General features: G+C 40.7%; 1 protein-coding gene across 4 annotated transcripts in view; it reads right to left on the bottom strand.

Moving 5' to 3' along the window:
- coro2ba (coronin, actin binding protein, 2Ba) overlaps nt 1–23,829 on the bottom strand; it is a 48,957-nt gene that overhangs the window by 11,102 nt on the left and 14,026 nt on the right. For 2 of the 4 annotated variants that reach the window (XM_039794154.1, XM_039794153.1), the window contains exon 3: nt 7,370–7,570. In XM_039794154.1, the coding sequence (XP_039650088.1) occupies nt 7,370–7,570 (201 nt within the window). Of the gene's footprint in view, nt 1–7,369; nt 7,571–10,726; nt 10,868–23,829 lie in introns of those variants that run through there. The other 2 variants (XM_039794155.1, XM_039794156.1) reach the window with 2 other exon arrangements.

The following is a 23,829-nucleotide window of genomic DNA, read 5'->3' as shown; positions in this document are numbered from 1 at the left end:
CACATGAATAATTATTTAAAAAAAATAATGGTCACAACTTTAAATAATATCAGTACTTAAATAAACAGCAATATGCACCTGTTGTATTTTAATCCAGACTGATAACAATAGGGTAAAACCACTGCTGGGTGAACAGAAAAGGCCACAGGATTAAATAAATCCTGACTGTTAGCCTGGTCGGGAGCAGGCTAGCTGCACAGAATAAATCTCCATGGTGATTTATGTGCCTCCGCTAACGTGAAACCGAGTCAAGGCTAAATTCATCCAGGATAACGGGGAAATCCCAGCTTAATCCCTTATCTTGGTTTTGTGAAACAGGCCCCAGATGCATTATCGAGCCTAAACAAACTCCACTATAATAGAATAAAATATAATATAGAACTATAATAAAATGTTATTCAATTTTCAAATTGCCCCCTTGCACTCCTCAAACAGAAAACAATACATTTTGTTTTATTTTAGCAGGAGGCAAAATGGTGAAATACAATCGTACAGCATCAGTAAGGCTTGTATGTATATGGAGGTTACATTTAGTTATGTTCTGTAAAGTGTAGAAAAGGTATCACATCTCATTTCACTTGTTTAATTAGGCTCACATCACACTAAATCAACGCATTTATGCACAAAGCCTTCTTCAGAGCATTTAAAATAGTCATGTTCATTTAAAGGTGCTCTATGTGATGTTACGTGTTTTTTAGGCTACAACATTTTTTGTAACATACAGCAAACATCTACTCCACTATCCGCGAGCTGCCTGTCCCCTGAACACACTGTAAAAAAACGTGGTCTCTGTAGACAGCCCAGGCTCCACAAACGGCAACAAAAACAAACTGCGCCAACCAGAGGCCTGAGGCCTGTACTACGAAGCAAGATCAACATGGCTTGGATCTCTTTCAGTAATCCAGCTTCACTAAGCCTAACAACTGCGGTCCCGGATAACCGGTGTCACGAAGGTGGTTAACAACTAGTTAAATCAACCCAGGTTTGTCCAATCTAGAGACGCGCGCGTTCACATAAAAGAGGCGGTGTTTGCGCACCACGACCAATCGCAAACATCTACCAGAGCCACATGTTTTATATAAGAAGAGCAAATTATAATTCTACATAAATAAGAAGAACACAGACGCGGTTTTACAGGGAAAACGCAATACAGTCGCTGCTTCCTAAAACAGGAAGGAAAGCTGGCAAAAAAAAAAAAAATAGCCGACGCTGTAGATCACAACTCCAATATCACTTCCCCATCAGTCAGGACCAAGATCTGGCCATAATTACACTTGGGCTTTCCATAAACTGTCGTTGATTTAGCCTGTTATTTCAGTATTGACGACACACGGCTCAAGAAGCCGATATGTAATTCCCTCCCATTAAAATATATATATATTTCATAAAAATACCCATCAGGGAACGTTAACGGGGTTGTCGGTCTCTAAATGTTTTAACTTTTATGAGCGCACCCCTCTCTCCCCCTCTCTCTCTCTCTGCGCACCAAGCTCCGCCTGATCTTCTTTAAGAATGGTGACGCCTTTATCAATCGAGTATTGATTGGTCAGTAGGCGGTGCTTTTACAACGGTTGATCTCTGATCTCCAACTTAACCTGCTCCCGACCAGGTTAGGTGTTCAGCATGAGTTACCACGGCGAGTGAACCCGATAACAACTGATCCACCTTCGTAGTACAGAAAATCCTGGGTTGAGCCTTAAGTTAGCTCATTAACGCCAAATCCTGCTTTGTAGTACAGGTCTCTGCACCACCAAACATAATAAACAGTGTTCCAGCGTTCCAGCCAATAACCAACAAGAAGGATTTGGGGGTGGGGGTTGGGGGGTTAGTGCGCGGAGGCACGGAAGGGAGGGAGATGGGACGGGATGAGGAGGAGGGAGGGGCGAGCTAGCCTCCTTTTGTTTGAAAATACTTTGAACGTCAAGAAGAAGTAACGTCACCCAACATCGCTTAGAGCACCTTTAAGAGATTTAGTGAGTGACTCAGGGACCCGGGGCCTAATTAATTAACAACCAGTCAAATCATCCCATCACATTGCTCTGGAGACATAGGGAAATCACAGGTGATTTAAACACCATTACGTACAATTTAACATAAAGTTCTACAGCACAACATTTCTGGCCTTAAGGACCTTACGTTGGTTGGCATTAAAGAGACTTATATTCCAAAAAGACTTAATCCAGAAAGCATTTCAAACTCATTAAGTCAGTTTGTTTTCATGGTGTTGAGTAAGTTTATCCAAAACATTTCTCTCTGGGCCAGTTTCCTCATAACATCACCTCCTCTAGTAGGCCATCACCATCTCTCAATCCCACAGAATTTTGATGAAGAGGTTACATTTAGTCGTCAGCTAGTGTTTACCCATAGTGAACAATATTAGCTTGCTACTGACACCTAGCTTACAAGTTAGATAGCAAGCCTATTCATATAGATTTAATCTCATACAATGATATACAGTTTATATAAACTATACAAAAAAAGAAAGCAGATCAATAAATGTCTTTTGAATTTCAGTTTAGTTAACCCACAAAAAACAAGCAAGAAGTAAATGTTGAAGACCCCTGAGGTTGTTTTTTAAGTTTGCCAAAGATACTGAAGGCTTTGCTAACAAGATACGGAACACATGCCAAAAGCAGTATACCTTGACAACAGTGATATGGGACATCAATAAAAGGTAAAGGAAATGAAAAGAAAAGAAGGAAAAGAGGAGAGAGTGTGATTAAGCAAGACAGAATGATTCATATACATAACTAACTCAAGTTAGCATTGAAAGCTCTTTGACATCAATCTCCTGTAATTTTCTGGTAACCTTGGACCACAATAGATTCTCACTACACTCACATGGAAACTCAGATTTGCTCATACATGTAGGCATGTAAAGATGCAAATTTCAGGAAAGTAAGATATGAGGGAAATGTGACAAGCCAGGCTAATGCCAAGATTTGATGATGCTTTAGCTTTTTCTATACAAGTGACTGTGAGGTTTGAACATGGCCTCAGAACATTAATACCCTGGGATGTAAGGGAGTCCTTATTAAGGTGGAACTAATTACTTGCAAAGACATAATGTCTGTTGGGAACCACAGGGTTCAGAGGGTCCATGAGGTACTATTAGGGAATCAGAAATTACAATGGAACATGATATAAATAAAAGATAGCTATCTCTACCGCAATCAAGAATACACGTTTAATTAAAAATATCAATGAAAATAGTGTTGCTAATGTTTATTTGGCTGACTGGCAGGAAAGAAACACAGATCTACATTAGGCCTTATTGTCTTTCTGCAGCTCATTTCCTCTATGGACTATGATTTCTTCAGATGAGCTCTCCTGGTGACGCACAGATGTGCAGGCCAGGTACCAACGGCTCCAGAACATCAGAGGCACCACGGTGATTACTAACTCTTATTGATCTGTAATTCCAAATACATCCTCATTACCACTGCTGTTCTGGGGGTTACAGTATTACTACAGTACATCCTATTCTAACAAGCTGCATTTCAGGAGATTCATGATTTTAAAATATGACTCCTCTGGCTATAATATGCAATAATGTGAATGAATAAATCACATAACTGGAGGGAATCAACAACTATGTGGATCTACTAATGTGGATTTAATATTACAAGTTTAAGATTAGAAACGGGGTCTTTTCTATCCTGCTGTCATTGCTAGTTTCTTTTCTAAATAATTAACTTGTTGTTGCAGCTACACATCAGTGTAGGAAAAGAACAAGTTGAGTCATGCTTATTAAGCTGAATTGCAATCCTGCTGCGGTTTATCACATGTTAATGGCATGCTGTTGGTGCTTTCATATTGTATACACAGCATGTTCTGCAGTGTGGTCGTTGGATCACTGCTGGCCTCTACAGTAGAGTTGTTTATAATGACTTCACAGTGACAATTTAATCTAACATTGATTATAAACTGTAGCAAAATAACATCCTTTTTCATGAATATGCGCATTGTGCATAATATGTTGGTAATCCCCTTCCTTTAAATGACATTAAAACATGCAATGTAAAATACTTTATACACATGACTTTAGAATAGGCGTCTATTCATACCAGCATTTCCCTATGTACAGGCCACGGGAACCTGGGAAATATTCTCTTACAGATCGGTGATGCTGTTTTGCCTCATTGTTCATAGTAGTAGCAATGGTAGCAGTGATTGAAAAATGCACCACACCCACTGCACTCTCTTTCTTTGTCTAAGGTGATGAGGAGGTGTTTGGAACCTTATGTGTCAATTTCTGGGCCGGTGCGTGTGTGTGCCAGGTGGTGCCAGCGGCAGTCTATCCACTTGCTAGTGGCAACCATATGGCTGTCTCGCCGGCTGTCATCGTAATATGTCTGCCATGCTTACACCTCGCTATTAGCCAAACCCACCACAGATTAGAATGTACTTTCTTTTTTCTTTTTTTTTTTTACTTATTTTTGGGCTTTTTATGCATTGATATTATAAAGTGCAGATAGACAGGAAAGGGGTTAGAGAGAAGGGACAGATAGCTGATTGATCAAATAGCTGATTGATCATTTAAATTAACATTACAAAGACGTGACCACTTGCCTTTAAAGATGAACAAATAGTCATCTTAACTATTCAACACCATCCTTTTAGCATAACCAAATAAAATAAAATGAAAAAGAATAAAAAAGAAATGTATTCTTACTGTTCATCCTTTTGTTAACTGTCTAATACAAGGGGTCACTTATGTTTGCTAATTTGTTGTTTTGACTGGAAGATACTGCATGAAACAGCAGCCACCATCCCACAGAAGCTGTCATCTGTGCTGCTGCTGAATATGAGAAATGCCTTTCTAAACTCGTCAACTCAGCAGAAACCAGAGGAAATGCTTAAGTGCAATACTTTGACGAGGAAGAAATCGATCAAGTTATGATCTTTAGACAGGTCATGGAGAGAGTCATTGCACAGCATGAAAAATACCACAGTAAACTGTTACTGTAGATGATAATGTGCAATAGGTATTCTTTTACCCTGTAATCAGAAGATTTTCTAGTTGTTTCCAGAAAATAACCACCTTAATTGCCATTTCAAATGGAATGGTCAGAAATAAAACTACTACTTATATCAGCTCTTTTCTTGATATTTGCTGTATGTGAATTTTCTGACTGATAAGACTTTTCTCTTTATTACTGGACTGACTGAAAACACTTGTTTGCTCAGTACACCTCCCATTGACACGTTATCTATTAATGTCTTTCACTCAATCCTCTGTTTAAATTATACTAAACTATAAAATAGTTAACTTGTGTTCACATGTGAAACCAGCCAATATGACCCAATCTTTCAATCTTTGCAAGCAACCTTTTTACTGTATATATCATCATGATGCAATGCAAGCGTTACTTTCATTATGTGATGCTGTGCAGCTCTTCTTCATATTCAAGAGCTCGAAACAAAATATGTTCCATAAACAAAGAGCGCTGCATCTCAACTGCCTAGAGACCTCGGAGTATTACCTGCAGCCTCACCAATTTTAAAAGCCATATCTGAGGTAAGCAGTGTAGGAGGACGAAATGAAAAAAAACTCCTTTTCTTAAATACATTTCTAAAAGGTTATATCAAGTGATGACGTGAGCCCGTATTATGAACTACATGAGCCCGTATTATGTACTCTGTTGCTCTGTATATTAAATTATAAAGTATGGCAACAGTGGACAGAGTTTGCAAATGTGACACAGTTAGTTTGTGACTTCAGATCTACAGTAAATAAAAAAATAAAAAAGGCTTTGACTATCTAAGCACTTCAACTTATCTAATCACCTAAATGACAGAGCCAGTAGTCTTTTGTAGCTGAGGTCTCCCTGCATCACACCACAGCAGAACTGCTCAGCTTACTGAATACTTCTTCTGCCTGATAACAGCTTGACTTGACCCTGCTTGGCAGCCAAGAGCTTTTCAAGTACCTTGGCACAGTCGCTCTTAAAGAGACAAAGCACTTTATGGTTTCTCAGACCTACACTGAACTACAAGTGGAGTGAGAGGCAAATTATGTTATAGGCTTGTAGAAAAATAACACTTATATTTGTACGGCACAGTCCATAATACAGTGAAACATAAAAAAAATATATACCAATAATCGGCATCACATAGGAAACACCTCAAGAAACATCTCAATTCACAATAGGCACAACAGCAACATTTAGAAATTATTCTATACTTTACATCTTAAATGCAGTTCTTGGAAAAATTACCTTTCACTAAAGTGTAAGACAATGTATCCCTTTACTATCTGCATAATACCTCTAAAATGTGTGACTGTGAAGCTTATCTTCCATATTAAAATCTGAAATACTGTTGTATAATAAATAACCCAGCACAAGCAGTAAAGCAGAATTGTATATGCTGAATATGAGGAGAATTTTCAGTAAAAAGAAACACATTCCCTTTTCCTATAATGAGAAAAACAATACAACAGAGGCCTTTTGTCTTGTTTATGGGAAATACCAGTGTGCCTTTATGTGATTATTGGCAAATTCTACCCTGTTACAACTTTAACTTTTAATGCTGGCTTGAGGAGCTAAGGCTGGCATGCTCTGCAAGGGAGTGTCTGTGGTGAATTTGTGCAAATTTGTAGCTGAAACCACAGAGTTCTGAAAAATCTGTGGACAATATGTATTGTCTAAACCCTAAACAAATATAAAGTGTAATGCACTTTAACATCCTAAATGCTTTGACTCACAGTGAGTCACTAAAGCTATGATTGTTAACGAAGCATAATGTCAATTTTGAATAATGTACAAATGCCCAAAGACTGTGACTCTGAACTAACAACAGCTGAGCATTTTTTAAAGCTATAGTGCGTAGTTTCTGCCGCCCCCATAAGGAATTCTATGTAATGACAACAAAACTGTCGGCGCATCCACATGATACAAGCCTTCTGAACCCTCCACCCCCCCTCCTCCACGCAGTTGCTAGTAGCCAAGGAGGACACGGAGGATTAAAAAAAACATGATGGACTCTTCAGAACAGGTAATTATCTTCACTCGAGTTTCTGCGCGGGAAAGTCACCGGACGCCACAATCTTCTGAACATAGCCATACTGAGAAATACAGAGAGAGTTGTGTGGAGCTGATAGTCTTAGCTATGTAACTTGGCAACATTTGGCAATATGGCTAGAATGTAACAGACTTTGACGTTCATTAATGTAAAAAAGTTACGCACTAAAGCTTTAACACACAATAAAAAAAGAAACATCACATATCTCCCCTGACACTGAAGTGTACAGTAAAGTAGAAAAATAACCTCACGGGTCTCCAAAGATGGCAAGACCCCATTAAATCTTTGACCCTTGTCGGCATAACAACAAACAGCAAATCAAGCATGTGGCAGTGCCAGTTACCTGGGAAACAGGTATAACAATGAAAGAGCCCCCGCCGGCACTCTCGGTGACAACTGCCAGGAATGTGGAGTTGACGGCACAGAAGTGGTTGTCATGGACGTTCTTGGTAATGGGGACACCGTCGAAGCAGTGTTCCCGGTTGCCCACTTTTCCGTAGACATTTCGAAACTTGGAGCTTCGGTAGGTCGGACGCCATGACATCTGAGGAGAATAAATAAATAAATATAAAAATTAGTTTAAGTTTCGTTATTTTACAGAACATCCTGATAGATTAATTGAGCTTCTTTAATAGGGCTGCAAGTAACAATAATTTTTAATTATTAAGGAATCTGTCTTAATGCTTTAATCATCTGTCAGAAGATGTCACAAAATGGTAAAAGATGCCCATCATAATTTTCCACAGCCCACTGTGATGCATTGCTTTTATTGTCAGACCAAAAGCCCAAAACCCAAAGACAGTCAAATAATTGCAAACTGTACAATATATAGTTTTCAAACTTAATAAAAGGATAACAGCTTTGACCTGGATTCGCCATCCAGAAAAAATATTTTGTAGATTCAGTTCATTGTAGTTAAACTTTAGGTATGCTTCAGATGACACCCCTGCTTTTGTACTATTCAGAGTGTCCAGTGTAGCAAACAGAGTAGGGTTTTTGACATTGTCTGTAGGCAGGAGAGAGGAACATTTAGCCAAGCTGATACTGTAACATCACAAAAAATGTTTTAATTACACTGTAAGGAAAAGTTATCTCTATCCTTTGAGTATTGTTTGGAACTTGACATGATGATATTGCACACAGCATCAATGAGGCCTAATGTCAATTTCACATCTACCAAACCCACAGTTGTAGGGTGGGCTGTCCCATCTGTGCAGACATGATAACTGTCACACACACAGTTGTGGGAAATCGTCCAAATTGGTCACGGGTGTGAGACTTTCGAAGGGTGAAAACTGGGTGAAAACGGTTTGACACCATTTTATGTTGCCTTAGAGCCGCTGATTAATGTGTCAAGATGGAAAAGCAATGATAGAGACATTTCCTTCCAAATAACTTCACTCACAGAATAGGACAGCAGTAGAAACCAAAATGACATATTACAGTATGTCCTGTTGTTCCTAACTCTATTTTGGCTCACATGGATCTTGTACAACAGAAAAGCAGCCTTTGTTTGCAGCCACTACACAACAAAAGAGAAGTGGTTACGTTTGACTCAAGACGCTTTCTTTTGTTTGTCACTCCACCACAAGAACGCATCGATGGAGCTCTTGATTGTATTTGGCGTGAGCTGGCTCTGCATAAGGACTTAAAGGTTGACTCAGTCACAGGAAGTGGATGTCAAATGCCCTTTGTTCCATAAGGAAAGAAGTTGGTGTCATTTTTTCTGAGAAATCTTCTGAAACCGAGAATAAATTCCAGCGACTATATCAGTTCACAACAGGAACTGGCAGTTATTTACGACTCTTGTCAGATCAGTAGCAGCAATGCTGGGTGACATCAGGCAATCCTCTATTCAGCATTGTTCTTGAGATGTGGAGGGGAACTGGTGGGAGTGGTGTACACATGCAAATGGAAACATCCTCAGACCATGCGGCTGCCATTGTCTTTCCCCGTCCCTTTCCGTCTCAAACCAGACTGGAAAAATGGCATCCAGTAGGCTACAATAGTGTGGGTGATCATCACTTTACCCTCACTTCAGCACTCAAATGTGGCAGCTGTCTGCAGCAGTATTACAGTACCACTGCAGTTACAGTGTCACAGCAGGTTTTTGAATTTTGCATATGGTGCTGAAACTATTAATTGATTATGTAAGGAGGCAATATAGTAACAGTGTTCTGCCACTTAACTCCACTACATTTCCCTCACAGCTATTTAGTAGTTACTCTTTCAAATTAGATTGTACATACATTTATAAAACATGATGTATTATAATAGATTTACCTACCTGTAGTGGCTATTTTTCCACAATCAAAATCAAACAAACTTGAAACCAAAAGGCGAATGAAGCACCACATGAATGAAATGCACGCAGGCAAAATAAGTCCATTGGTAATAGGGATGTTTCTGTGTTTTCTTGTGGTTTATGTATCCTAAGCAAGCAAACAAAGACCAAAGAAACATTGCTCCTCCTGCCTCTTTTGCTCCGATAAAAAAGAAAAAACACAGACCCACCCATGTCCTCCCTGCTCCGATACCTGCCTGCCTATATAGACCTAAGGTGCCTGCAGTGCTGTCAAATTCTTGCACATAAAATAATGTCTAAATAAAGAAAATATCTAGATGGTCCACACATTTTTTTTAAATAGCTCGGACACTACCCAACAGAACATGAAACTACTTGACCAGCTACAACATTTAAATAATGCTTAATCAGTAATATAACTATTATTATGTAATATATATAATAACACCAGTAGCCATTCTGCATACCAATTACTTTTCATGTTAATACTTTAAGTACATTTTACTGGTAACACTTCTTTACTTTTACTTTGTAACATTTTGAAGGTAAGACTTTTACTTGTAATGGAGTACTTTTACACTGAAGTATTGCTACTTCTACTTACAGTACTGTAAGTAAAGGATCTGAGTACTTCTTCCACCATTGCTCAAATGTGACAATTTGCTGCCTCTCTCCATTTTGTATAATTGTACATTGAATATCTTTGGGTTTTACACTGCCGGTCAGACAAAACAAGCATTAAGGAAAACGTTGATAATGAAAATAATGTTAGTAGGTTGCAGCCATATGTATAGCATTCTACTGTGAGCAGGTCATATGCAGCATATAAATATCTCAACCCTCATCCCATTCGAACCCAGATTGAGTGCTCTGAACCCATGTCTGTATGAGCAGCATAATAGCAGCTTGTTGAAGAATTAATGTAGAACAGAAGAGCAGCAGAAAGTGGCCTGAGGGACAGTTAGAGGAGAGGGAATGAGGAGACTCGCCTGCTTTGAGCTCTCTTTACAAGGATGCTCATTCATTGGTCACTGGGGTATGGCACAGAGAGGATATCTGTGTGTGTTTGTGTCTTTCTTATCTCACGAGGGTTTGCAGCATGAGAACACATGCGCGAGCACGCACACACACACACACACACACACACACACAAACGCAGCAGCATGCACATACACAAAAGCACAAAACTCAGAGAAGAAAGTGACTTAGTATCCATCAACACCGATCATAAGACTCTCTCTGGGGTTCAACAGGCCTTCTCAACTTTGCAGACAGTTGTTGTTGCATATTTTCACCATAAAAATGTTTAATGCCAACCTGGATAAATAAATCTCCCATTTTATATCTGAATACCAAACTAATGTTCTTGTAATCACCGTGAAAATGCCAACTTACCTTACCAGTGTCCTTAGTGACACTATAGTCACAGTGTTGCTGCGGCCTTCTCAGACTGCAAACATCCACCGTCCTTTCTAAGCGAGCTGCCAGGATCTCCTCTCTTCCTTCCTTCCTTCCCCTTCAAATCCAAGCAGGCAGGCTGTCTGTGCTCTACCTCCTTCAATCTCATGTTTTTCCTCCCCCCTCCCCTTTAAACTCTCTCCTCCTACTGGTACTGATAGCTGGAGGGCTAGCACTCCCCCCTTTCCTCCTCTTACCCGTCTCTCCCATCCTGCCACTCAGTCAGCCCTCTGTCTCTGTCCGTCTCGACCACAGTTCATGCTCCAGCCCAGCCAGTAGTAGCCATTCATCCTCTTTCCTCTCCCACACACTGCTTGTTTGGAATCACAAGGCCCTTCTGGGCTGATTCCCAGCAGTTTTTCACTCCCTCTACCCTCCCGTCTTTTCATCTCTTATCACTACTCTAATCTTTCCCTCCACAGGTACGAAACCTTCCTAATATCTGTAAAGACAGGTGGACGCCAGAAGGAAGGTCTGCAACTGTGGACCTTGTTAGCAACTGCAGCAGGGCCAAAGGCATTGTGATATCACTTTCAAAAATAGTACAATACAAAGGTCAGACTGTTGCTTTAAAAAAACCAACTTGGAAGCGTATAGAAGTAATCTAGAAGACATTTTCACGGTAAGGTGTTGTACATTTCACAGTCTTAAAGCTAAGAATGTTGTTCTTTAACTCCATGTCTGTATTTTAAACATACAGCTTATTTACTGTAGCTATAGTCAAAAATTCTAGATCTTGTCTTTGAGTCCCTTTTTATTTTTTAGTGCCGTGGGAACATAAAAATACTTTGTGGGGAAAAAATAATTCTCCCATCCTTCGATTAAACTTAATAGTATAAAGGTAGGCAGATTAAAACATTTTCTCTCCACCCTTTAAATTATATAAATTTAGCTTGTAATCAATTGAAACCATCATAAAACAAGTTTATTATATGTGTTTATAGGGGAGGTAGTGCAGTTTCGTATTTAGATTCCACATCTTGCTCAAAAAATGTCTTCTTACACCTAATCTAATAAAACATGTGACTTCATGTTCTGTTACAAATGACTTAAACCTCTCAAAAATGTACTTTTTATGATCAACAATTTAATTACTAATAAAGAAAAATGTATGAACATCTTTACAAATATGTCAAAGTATTTAAAATAAATAATTTCCTTCTGTGTCAAAGTATATTTTAGCTTTTTATATTATAGTTTTAACACGTAGGAGCTGTGTGTGACTCAACTAAGTAATTCATAAGATCTTTGACCCACGTATTATCATCATTATGTTACCATGATCTGAAATGTATAAACAAGGTGCAAGCAAGACTTAAATAACTGATGTTAATTTGAACACCAGTGTTTGTTCCTATTTAAATAGATGACTCCATTAGGAACAATTCCTTTTTATGTTATAAAAACAACACTGACGAAACCCCTTTGCCAGGAATATGTGAATTTATTTCCACCGACAAATTAATATTATAGAACCTGTAAATCCTAAAAATGTCTTTTGCATCCTACTCAAATGCATATTTAAAGATTGAATGGAGCTGGAGGTAACTGTGTGACTCCAGCTGCTAAATCACTGGCTGTTACTCACTGACAAACCCTAAAGTCTCTTTCAATACAAACTGTTTCTGAAATGACCGGCAGATCAATACACAGAGGCAGGTGTAACAGTGAAAATTGCCTCCCCTGATGTTTGTCCGTGTGTTTGAAATGTGGGTGGAGCCCTTGAGGTTCACTGTGAAGGATGTTTGCCTTTGGCCTCTTGGCTCGTTGTATACACTATATGTGTGTCTCTTTGTGTGTAGTTTACTTGTCTTTATTATTTGTTGTACATGTGTATCTGTTTATGTGCCTGCGTCCATGTCTGACCATGTGTTGCCTGTTTGCAGTAGTATACATTTTATGAAGTGTTCATGGCTGCAAGGCAGACCACTCCAGAGAGTAGAGTGTGTTTACTGATTTTTTTCTACGTCTTGCCTCAAGACACTGCTGCTGCTCTGTGCACACTCAATCTTTCTCTTTCCTCCTCTCTTTTTGAGGTTTTAACCCTCTCTCTGATATCCTAAAAGCAGCAAATATTTGTGTCTTGGGTAAAAACAATCACCAAAATATAAAACTAGCTGTTGAACTGCAACAAACCACTAAATAAAATATTTATTTTCATAAGATTAGCAACATCACTTGGCTTTGCTCTCCCATCAGCCAAGATGCAGTCCAACTTTCTCTCTCTTCTCATACTATACCCAGTCAATGGCAGCATACTGCTCATTATGAACCATAAAAGGCCATTCAAACAGCACCAAACCAAATCAATGGGTCACACTATACCAATCAAGATTTTATTAATGTTGGTGCCAAATAAGGAAGTAGGCCCATTTGAAATCACATTCAATAGATAGAAAAGGGAAATCCACGGGGAGACTGTATGTCTTGTCACTCAGGCATAGTGAAGTCCTGTCAAGCCGACATGTTCTGTGTTTTCCTTCTCCCCCTTGGCAGTCACACTGTACATGTCATTTATGATGACTTCCCGTCTCTGTGAGGAGCAAATATCACAAAAAGCGAGCTATCCTATTGGTTCTTTTGGCCACATTTCCTCACAGCGTGAAGTGGGATCTTACACAGGAAGTGTCACAGCTTGGCTAAAAGTGCAGGAATAGTTTTCTACTCTGCCATGGTAATACACAACAGGACAAGTGGTTCTAAAAGTTTCATTGAGACGATAGACTATTAGCCCACTTAAAGACCAAATCTTACTTAAAGATCAGTTGAAACATAATGCATAATGCCTGATGTAGACAGCCTTGCATGCAATGTTTGCTGACAGCATCACATACACACAAAAGTTAACAAAAGGCACAGCCAACACTGCAGGCGATGGCAGCTGTGAGCAAGTGGCTAATGGAACAAAATGAAACAGAACAGGATAGATTTAACACACCTGCTCCAGCAGCCCAAAGTAAATCAGTCCATCTGGATTTTTGTTGGATTTTCCAGATGGCCAGTTCAGGAATGTTGGAAAGGTAACCTTTTATTTGAGCCTGCATTCATTTCAATCAGTTGGAAAGAGAGGCCACAGGAGCTCTTGGAACTCACTCAGTCTCTATTATCTGGCCCATTTATGTCTATTATATAATTTCTCACACAATTAACAAGCCACACAAACACACTAAAAAGGCTCAACTGGTAAAAGGTCAGGTGAAAGGGTAACATCTTCCTATTATTCATGTCAGCCCTTCCACCAACGATAGCTCATGGGCTCATTGGCAGGTGGAGGGTGGGGGTGGTGCTACGTGAACTCCACATGTCACATCTGCAAAACTACAGTATACCGCTGTATTATAAAGCCTATTAACTGGACAAATACCCACATGATGTCTCTTTAATAAGTCACAGTGGAGCTCGCAGGTGCCTTTGTTTTACTGCATGCCTTAAAGGATGTATTATTTGTTCCATTGCAACTACTATGGCACACAGTAATGTCAGAGGTCAGTTATTTGCTTAATGTTTGACAGTTGAATGGGGTGGACATGTAAAGATGTTTCATTTGGTGATTAAAATAATAAAAAAACAATCAGCTGTAAATTCCACCTGCCGCTGAAAGGCGACGTATTTGTTGTAATACTCAAGGTGCACTTAGCCCCGTTTGTGACCTCGGCACTCCGTATGTTATGTCCATCTGTTAGTTAGTCAGGCATTAGTCTATATCCATGACGTTCCACTTCCGGAATTGTTCAGGTGGCGCCGCAAATTCCGACGGATGTCTTTCATTTCGGCCGGATGTCCATTGCCTTCCGCTTTCTGTGTGTTAGCATTTTAAACTCCAGTTGATTTCTGAGGACTATGGTTAACTGCTCCTCAGATCTCTGCAGGGTAAATCCAGACAGCTAGCTAGATGATCTGTCCAATCTGAGTTTTCGGTTGCACAACTAAAACAACCTTTGAACGTACACGTTCCACCCAAAGTTCCTTCCCGAGGCTATCTTGCAGAGGCACCATAGCAACGTCCGGCGCTTACCACTGCCCGAGACGATTGTGATTGGTTTAAAGAAAGGCCAATAAACCAGAGCAAGTTTTTCTCCCATCCCGGAATGCTGTGTGGACTAGCCAGACCTTCCTCCGCAACACTGTGGAGGAAGGTCTGAAAATGTCTAATAGAGACTAGTCAAACATTCATGTTCCCCAGAGGATGAATCCCATGGACTTTAGTGATCTCCTGACATTGGTGGTTCAGAGTAAAGTATTTTTGACAACTATCAGATGAATTGCTGCAGATGCTCAAGGTTCCAAGTGGATGAATTTTAACAAGTGATCCTCTGACTTTTCATCCAGCGCCATGATCAGGTCCTTATTCAATCTGTCCAATGACTTTGATTCATGACCAAATACCTGCAAAACTGATGAAATTCCCATCAGCCTCAGCTGTACTTTGAGTTTAGTGCTAATCAACAAATGTTAGCATGCTAAACTAAGATGATTAACATGCTAATTGTTTCCCCAGGAACCTCCAGTGCTGAAAAATGAAGCCAACACAGAACTGCCAAAAACTGCAGTTTCTTCAAATGGGCACTTGAGGCTGGCTCCAAAAGTGAGTCAATCCCCATTAGTCTCGCTTTGCCAGACCATCCACACGCTGTGGAGCCGAGGAGGGTCTGGCTACATCACATAGCATTCCGGGATGGGAGAAAAACGTGCTCTGGTTTATTGGCATTTCTTTAAACCAATCACAATCATGATGGGCGGCGCTAGGCGCCGCACAGAGCCGCTGTAAAATAGTCGTGCGAGAGAAATCTCAGATTGGACAGATAGTCTAGCCAGCTGTCTGGATTTACCCTGCAGGGATCTGAGGAGCAGTTAACCTTAGTCCTCCTAAATCCACCGAATTTAAAATTCCAACACAAAGAGAGCAGTAGGAGCAGAATTTCCAGCGGCACCAGAGCAATCCCGGAAGTGGAACTTCAAGGAATATAGACTAATCCCCATAGACCTCCATGTTAAAATACTGGCGACTACGTCCATATTTTATATTTTTTCTATGGTCTAAGAACAGCCTCACAGAGCAGCTAGCATGGCAGTAGTCTCGTCATACAGACTGTGCCAGCCACTGCCTCGGCGTGCCAAAGCTAGTGTGAAGAAGGAGAGCTGAAGGGAGCAGGAAATGTTGTAGCTGTAATATTGTTGCGTCAAAATAATATCAAAAACCACTAGTATTACATTTTACCTTAATATACAGTAATGAAGCTCAGCGCAAATTCTTTCAGGAAGACGTCATTACCCCAGTCACTACTCCATTCTTAAATCAAATCAGCTGTTCAAGAAGTGACGTGTCAGTTAAACCAATCAGACTCGACCACGAGATTCAAGGGCCAATCACAGCCTTACAACTCTGCTTTAAATCTGTTCTCTCCTTGTGCTGTCAGCTGTTGTTTCAGGCAAAGCGCTCGTCCCTCCTCCTCCCCTGCCTCCTCCGGTAGTTGTGTTTCTCCCGGCTGACCGCTCCGTTGCCTCTTCGGTCCAGTCTCTGGTCTCTTCACCGCCGCCACCAGTGTCTGGACTCCATCGGGGGTTATGTTCCTATTCCCTACCCCTTTAAGAAGAATAATTCGATGGAGTCCAATCTCCAAAAGACTTTGTACATTCAATATCATACAGTTGTACAATAAATATTTTTGCATATCTGCAAACGAAGTCTCTCCTGATTGAAATACAACCTTGAAACTATTTGTTAATATCTTACAACAATGAGCAAAGTAGTACATTAAGGATTACTGTTAATACAGTCTTTGTGCCATGGACATGAGCCTGGTGAAACAGCAGCCAGTGCTGTTTGAGTGTACGTTCATGATGATAGGGTATTACCCTGTGATAATGACAGGAGATGCAGAAGCTCAGCTAATGGCAGCTCTTAGGCCTTAAGCCAGCACCATTAAGCAGCAGTAATGGTGCAAAGAACACATTACCCAAGGACAGGAAACCCAGAAACTCTGCTGAAGGGCACTTCTCAAAGCACAAGTACATGGAGGAGTGGGTGTCCCGGAATCCATCCACTGCTGTTTAGAGTGTAAAAAAGGGTTCATGACAACAGTGAAGTAATATAACTACTATGGATATATACCGTCATTTTGATATATATGCATATAGACGTTTTGATATGTTCACAAATACTAGACTTTTCTTCATCCTTCTCTCTTAACACATACAATATTTTGTATTTGAATTCCACTTAAAAGATCAGTCATCAAAAACCAGAAGAAAGATCTAAATTAATAATCTCCCCTGTGCTTGCCTTCCCCCCGAGAGTTTCTTCCATGTGCTTTTTGGAGCATAATGATGCGAGCTGGGCCTCACACCCTGAATGACAGAGGGGGGCTGCAGACTCAAGGTGAAGGAAAAGTCCAAAGATAAGACAGGGAAACAAAAGATAATGGCGCTGTGACAGAAAAGTAACAGAGATAAAGGCAAGTGTACACTGCCTTAAAAGAGAGAATAAGGGACTTAAGGTGAAAGAGAAGACGAGATGAGAAAAAAGGCAGGGGAAGACCAACAAAGAATGATGAAATATTTAAAGAAAAAAAAGTAGACAGAGAGGAGGAGCAGAGGAGGCTTTTAGCAGACAGAGATTAACTCCCCTTCACTGTCAGACCACCTGACTGCTCTGCAGCGCGCGCGCGCTCACACACACACACACACACACACACATACACACACACACACACACACAGACACACACACACACAAGTGGAGATAAATATTGATGTTTTCAGTATCTAAAAAACTCAAAACTGAATAATCAGGATGATTTAAATTCAAACGCCCAAGAAGCATTTAAGCTTTGTTGTTAATTTTATTCGGACAGCAATTCCCTCAGATGACACATTTCCTGTAATGCCAGTGATATGTTATTTACTGCATCTTCATACCTGTAGAATATATTTTTTATATAAATGTTTACTTTTACTGTAATGCAGCAACAAAAGCTGTAATCATCTTATGTTGCTGCAGTTTGACGAGACAACTTCAAAACACAGTTTCCATTCGTTACTGTATGTGGTGGACATCTGTTTTAGCAAAGATAATCCTAAAGTTAATTGAAATTGTGCTTTAGGAGAAAGCGGACAGACTTTTTTTACAGAAGCGACACTAAAGAAAGTTGATTTAAGCCGTAGTACACAAATCTCATCAGCTCTGAAATGAAATCCGTCTGCCGATGGTTCAAATTGAGAAAGCCAAATGGCACTGAGCCCAAGACACAGGAGCAGGAGATGAAGGAGCACTTTCATGAGATTACTGAAATCCATCACTAAAGTAAGACCGCATAAACAGCTCTTTGGAATGGTCAAATCATTCAGTTAGTTATGATTTCAGATCCGTTAAGATATTGCGTTGAAAACTTCAAGGTGATTGACTTGAAGTAGGTTGGATTATTGGTCATTTAACCCAGAACCTGGAGACTGGCATCATAATGACCTATTGTGAGTCAAACAGAAGTTTGGTCTGATGTGCATGCTACTACTTTAGCCTAAAGTGAGAAACTGTAAAAGGTGGAGCTTTTTTTCCCAAGATATTTCAATTTTGCTGAGGTGTTCTTGTGTCTTTGTGCTGCATGTGGTACAGTATAGTTCTAGTACCACTGCATGCACTAGGGATAGTCCGATTATCGTCCCTGGCCGATTATTGGGCAGATTATCTGTATCTGCATTTTATTTAACATATAACCGATAAAGTTAATTAATTAAAAAGTGTGCTACTTTGACTCCGCTACAGCTCTGTGTCTGTCCTTCTGCTTTGGTTTCACCTACCACTGAGTCTGACTTAAGCATGATTTATGGTTCCGCGGAGGCACCACGCAGAGCTTTCACCGTAGCCTACGGAAGTGGCCTGAAGTTTATACCTGTGCGTTGGTGTGTGCGTCAAGCCGGCATATGTGTGTGTGTGGGGGGAGTGTGTGGTAGAGCGAGGGAGAAGTGAGAGAGTGACGGTGATTAGCGACTCTAGTGTCATAGTGAGAGAAACAAAATGTGCTTTCTGACCACAGTGGGAAATCTATAGCAGGAAAAGTTAACCCTCTCCTTGATTTCGGGCCCTATTTTAACGATCTGAAAGGCAGTATGAGTAGGGGGGAAATGCAACGCTACCAAGACACTATGGGCCCTATCTTTTACACACCGGATTTCCACTGAATGCGGCACGGCTGCGGCCATGACTGACAGCTGTAGTCACGAGGACCCACAAGTCGCGAATTCAGGTAGAATAGAACCACAAAACCAACAACAGTTTGTTTCCATCCAGAGGAGTAGAGGGGAAACGACTCTGTGCTGTGTTTTCAAGGTGTAGTGCAGGGAAATATGATCCATGGTGTTTTATTTTTATAAATATTTTGAAAATGAAGCGGATGTTTTATTTTGCTTCTGTGCTCGACTTCCTGTCCCGCACTACCTGCCGTGTGCTGAATTGCTGCGGAGCTCTCCGGCGTCCAGCAAAAATAGAAGCTCTGCGTATCTGCTCCGGAGGGCTGCGGACCGCCGGAGCAGTGCCGGAGTCGTAACGCAGCCCTTCTGCAGCCCTTCTGCAGTCAGTAAAAATACACACATTGACTTGAATAGAAACCTAATGACTCCGCCGCTGTTCAGAGCCGTTCCGCAGCCGTTCCGCAGCCGTTCCGCAGCCGTTCCGCAGCAGTTACGCAGCCGGTGGAAATTGGGGGTTACCCGCCGCAGTTGTCAATTTCCCGTCCAGCGCCCGCGTCGTTTAAATAGCGCACCGCGCCTAGCAGTACTTTCGCGCCGAGCCCATGGGCGTGGCGTGCTGGTCTTTCAGGAGGTGCGTTCAGGTGAATTCTTGGCGTATTGCTATCTTGAGGCAGCGGGAAGCATAGGTGCCGATTTATGTTTTCCTCCGTGGGAGCTCACGGGCGCACGGCCTTTTAAAAAAAAAGTTGTCAAAAAATGTATGCATTTCAGAACCTTAGGAAATGGACAGCGACCAACATGAACACACACACCTATTAACTCGATAATAAAAGCCCGGCCACGTACAGCATTTATTTCTAATGGACCATATACTATTTCAATCAGGAGAGACTTTGTTGCAGATATGCAAAGATTTATTGTACAAATGCATGATATGACATGTACAGTCTTTGGAGATTAGACTCCATCATTATGAAATGATATATATATATTTAGGGGATTAGAAAGCCAGAAGCTGATCCCCCGATGGAGTCTAGACACTGATGGTGGTGCGAGGAACCCGAATACTGAACCGAGAAGCCGATAGCGGTCCTGACGGAGGAGGAACCAGGAACTGTGCACGAGGAAGACCGGAGGAGCAGGAGGGTTGTACTCTTAGCCTGAAATGACAACTGAGCAGCAGACACAGATAGGTTTAAAACAGGGATGTCATGCTGTGATTGGCTCGTGATGTTATGGTTGTGTTTGTTTCTGTTTCCTGTTTTATTTTGGTAGTCTAGTTTTCTGTCTTGTCTTGTCTGGTTTTACTTCCTGTCCTGCGGTTTCCCACCTTTTTTGATCGTTCTGCCTAGCCCTAATGCGTTTCACCTGTTTCCCAGCCTTGTGTCACCTGTCTTGTGTTTCCTCGTTAACCTGTGTATTTAGTCCTTGTGTTTCCCCTTGTCCTTTGTCAGATCATTGTGTGTCTTGTCGCCAGTTTGTAGTCCTGTGTGTTAGTCTTAGTGTTCCTGTGTTTTTCGTCTCCTGTCGGTATTGCTTGGTGTTCGTTCCTGTCCGCGTTTTTTGCTCCTGTCTCTGAGTTTTGTTTTAGTCTCCCTGTGGTCTCAGTGCTCTCGTTTTGTTATCCAGCTCTGTTTTCCCTTTTTGCATTTTTGGACTACCTCAGTTTTTACTCCTTGTGTTGTTTCTTGCGTTTTCGCTATTTTGGATTCCTGTTGGTTTGTACCCTGGATTTTTGTGTTTGTAATAAATCTTCACATCAAACTATCCTCAGTTTTCTGCCTCTGCATTTTGGGTCCGCCATTCACCAACCCTCCCACAACACGTGAAATTCAAGGCCACTTCGTTCATAAAAGTGAACGCCTCTACAGCTATTCAGTTTAGAAGAGAAAGAAATGTGATTGAGTTTAGAAGTCTCCTGTCAGAATTAACGCTGTGCTCCATATTAACACAAATGTAACATGAAACATTATTTAGATCATGCATGAGAAAGTAAAACTCTCTAGCCAACATTAGGAATACAATGCAAATGTCACTGTACTGTATAGTGAAAATGCTGTTGAAGCTATGAAAATCTAATTGTTTACAAAGGAACTTGATTGAACTTGTTTCCATATCCAAACCCAGAACTTGGGAAATTATCTATTTGCTCCTAAATTTGTCATTAAACAATGAATACAAGAAGACCAGAATGCAAAGGTTTGATTTCTAATAGAAGATTAGAGTCAAGTCCAGTATAAACCCAACACATCAAAACAGGCAGACATTTTTATTTGTTACTTTGACTTTTTAGAGGTTTGAATGTCAGTGTCTGTATGAGTCTCTGGTGGATTATATCTTCATCTCCAGCTTCTCCTCCTCCTTCCTTTTTCTTCAAACCGATGTGATATCTGAATTTTGTCCAGGCTGAATGTTTTTTTTTCTCCTCAAGATTTTTCTCAGTCATCAATCTCTTTCAGCAGCTTAACATCCAGTAAATGATGGGGGGAGTCCTTCTGCTCTCTGGTCTTGTCCTTTTCTTCTTCCAGCTTGGCAAGTTCAGTTCGGGAGGGTCCTGTTTGGTTGAGGCCTGTTCTTCTTTCAGGTCCTCCAACTCTTTAACAAATGACTTCTCTCTCTCAGAGGCGTCTTTCTTCAGGCTCTGAATCTCCTCCAACTGACAGACCAGAGTGTCCTTCACAGACATCAGGTCTTCCTGCTTTTGAAAAAAACTCTTTTTCTCAGAGGCATCTTTTTTCAGCGTCTGGATCTCCTCCTCCATCTGACGAACCAGTGTCCTTCACAGACATCCGGTCTTGCTGCTCTTTGAAAAACCTCTCTTGCTCAGAGAAGTCTTTTTTCAGGCTCTGAATCTCTTCCTCTATCTGATGGACCAGAGTGTCCTTCACAGACTTCAAGGTCCTCCAACTCTTTGACAAAAAAAACTTCTCTCTCTCAGAGGCGTTTTCCTTCAGGGTTTGAATCTTCTCCATCTGACGAACCACAGTGTCCTTCACAGACATCAGGTCTTCCTGCTCTTTGAAAAACTTCTCTGTCTCAGAGGCGTTTTCCTTCAGGGTCTGGATCTCCTCTATCTGATGGACCAGAGTGTTCTTCACAGACTTCAGGTCCTCCAACTCTTTGACAAACAACTTCTCTCTCAGAGGCGTCTTTTTTCAGAGTCTGGATCTCCTCCTCCATCTGATGAGCCAGAGTCATCTTCAACTTCTCTTCCGTCTTCTTTCTTTTCCTCAAACCGATTTGGTGTCTACATTTTTTCCAGGCTGAAGGTTTCTTTTTTTTCTCCTCAAGATTTTCCTCAGTGGTCGATCTCTTCAGCAGCTTGTCCTTTTCTTTTTCCAGGTTGGCAAGTTCAGTTCAGAGGGTCTGACTGATCTTACCCTCAGTCTGGAGTTTATTGATCAGATCCTGTTTGGTTGAGGCCTGTTCTTCTTTCAGGTCCTCCAACTCTTTAACAAACGACTTCTCTCTCTCAGAGGCGTCTTTCTTCAGGCTCTGAATCTCCTCCAACTGAACTTTAGTTTTTATGCACCACATATCTGGAACAAGCTCCAAGAAAACTGCCAGTCCTCTGCAACTCTCAGTTCTTTTAATTGACGGTTATTGTGTTTTGTATTTTTGTGTCATCATTATGGGTCCCCTACTAAGTGGCTGCCAATTTAAGAAGAGCTCAACTAAATAAATAAAGAAATAGGCTAAATAATGAACATAATTATTTTCAATGTATTCATAAACTATATTTAAGCTTGGAAGTTCAGGATCGCAGAGACCCAGTATGCCAGGCGATCCTGCTTGACTGTGTCCGCGACCAGATGGACTGAACATCCTTTTGGTGTCCTCTCACAATCTCTTTCACTCACTCTGTCTCTCTTTTGCAAGATTGGATGGATGGAGAGTGGGAAAAAGCAAACCTAGACAGAGAACGTGGCCAAGCGTTGTGCCACACCATCTGCCTGGCCAAGGACATCTCCATTCCAGACAGTGGCCATCTGAATCTTGGCAACAAGGCTTTGTGCTGCTAAAATCTTTCTATCATTTCTGTGATACTGCTTTGAAAAACATAGATGAATATGATAATTAACAGTATCAGAAAGATTGGATATACATCAACACAATTTCTAATCGTGTTTCTAAAAGATACATTTACATAAAGTAAACAATACTTTGTTTTCATTGTTGACATAATACTTTGATTTTATATATATATATATATATATATACACATACAACACAGGTCAACAAACAGAAAAGGTTTTAAGGCAAGCAAGTTTGAACATACATTGAATTTGAATTGCATCTTAAGGTTGTATTGAATACGATAACTGTAGGAAAGGAGTACAAACAAGAAAGCCTCGCCTGTGGTCCCTAGAGGCTGCATAGTCCCTTACATCAGACAAATGACATACTGTCATTTTTTTAATTGTTAGGGCCTTACCAGTGGGACTAAAATGTAAAGTTAAAAGAATGGTGCGAGTATGCAGCATTGAAGGAATTCATCCTCTGGGGAGCATGAATGAGTAAATGTCATTGTCTAACTGCTTACTAGATTTTTTGTTTTCTTGTGTACAGGTGGACATTTTCGCTAAATGTTGGTGCTACACAAAACATCAGGGAGTCACCAGAACCTTGAGGAATCATGATTGGGTGACCTTGATTTTTCAAGCAAATTTCTAGCCAGCTGTCCAGTCGTTTTTGAGATATCTTGCTATGGACTGACAGAAGGTGCAGATGCCGGATACCAGTATCCAAAGGATATTACAGAGCCATTTGTTTGATACAGTTACCTAGGTCAATGAGATAACAAATGTCCTTGCACAGGAACCTCATACACATCGATATCACATTAAAGCACCA

This window comes from Perca fluviatilis, chromosome 3 (assembly GCF_010015445.1).
Source record: "Perca fluviatilis chromosome 3, GENO_Pfluv_1.0, whole genome shotgun sequence".
Taxonomy (NCBI): Eukaryota; Metazoa; Chordata; class Actinopteri; order Perciformes; family Percidae; genus Perca; species Perca fluviatilis.
The sequence above is the reverse complement of the archived record's forward strand: the minus strand, read 5'-3'. Positions and strand labels throughout refer to the sequence as shown.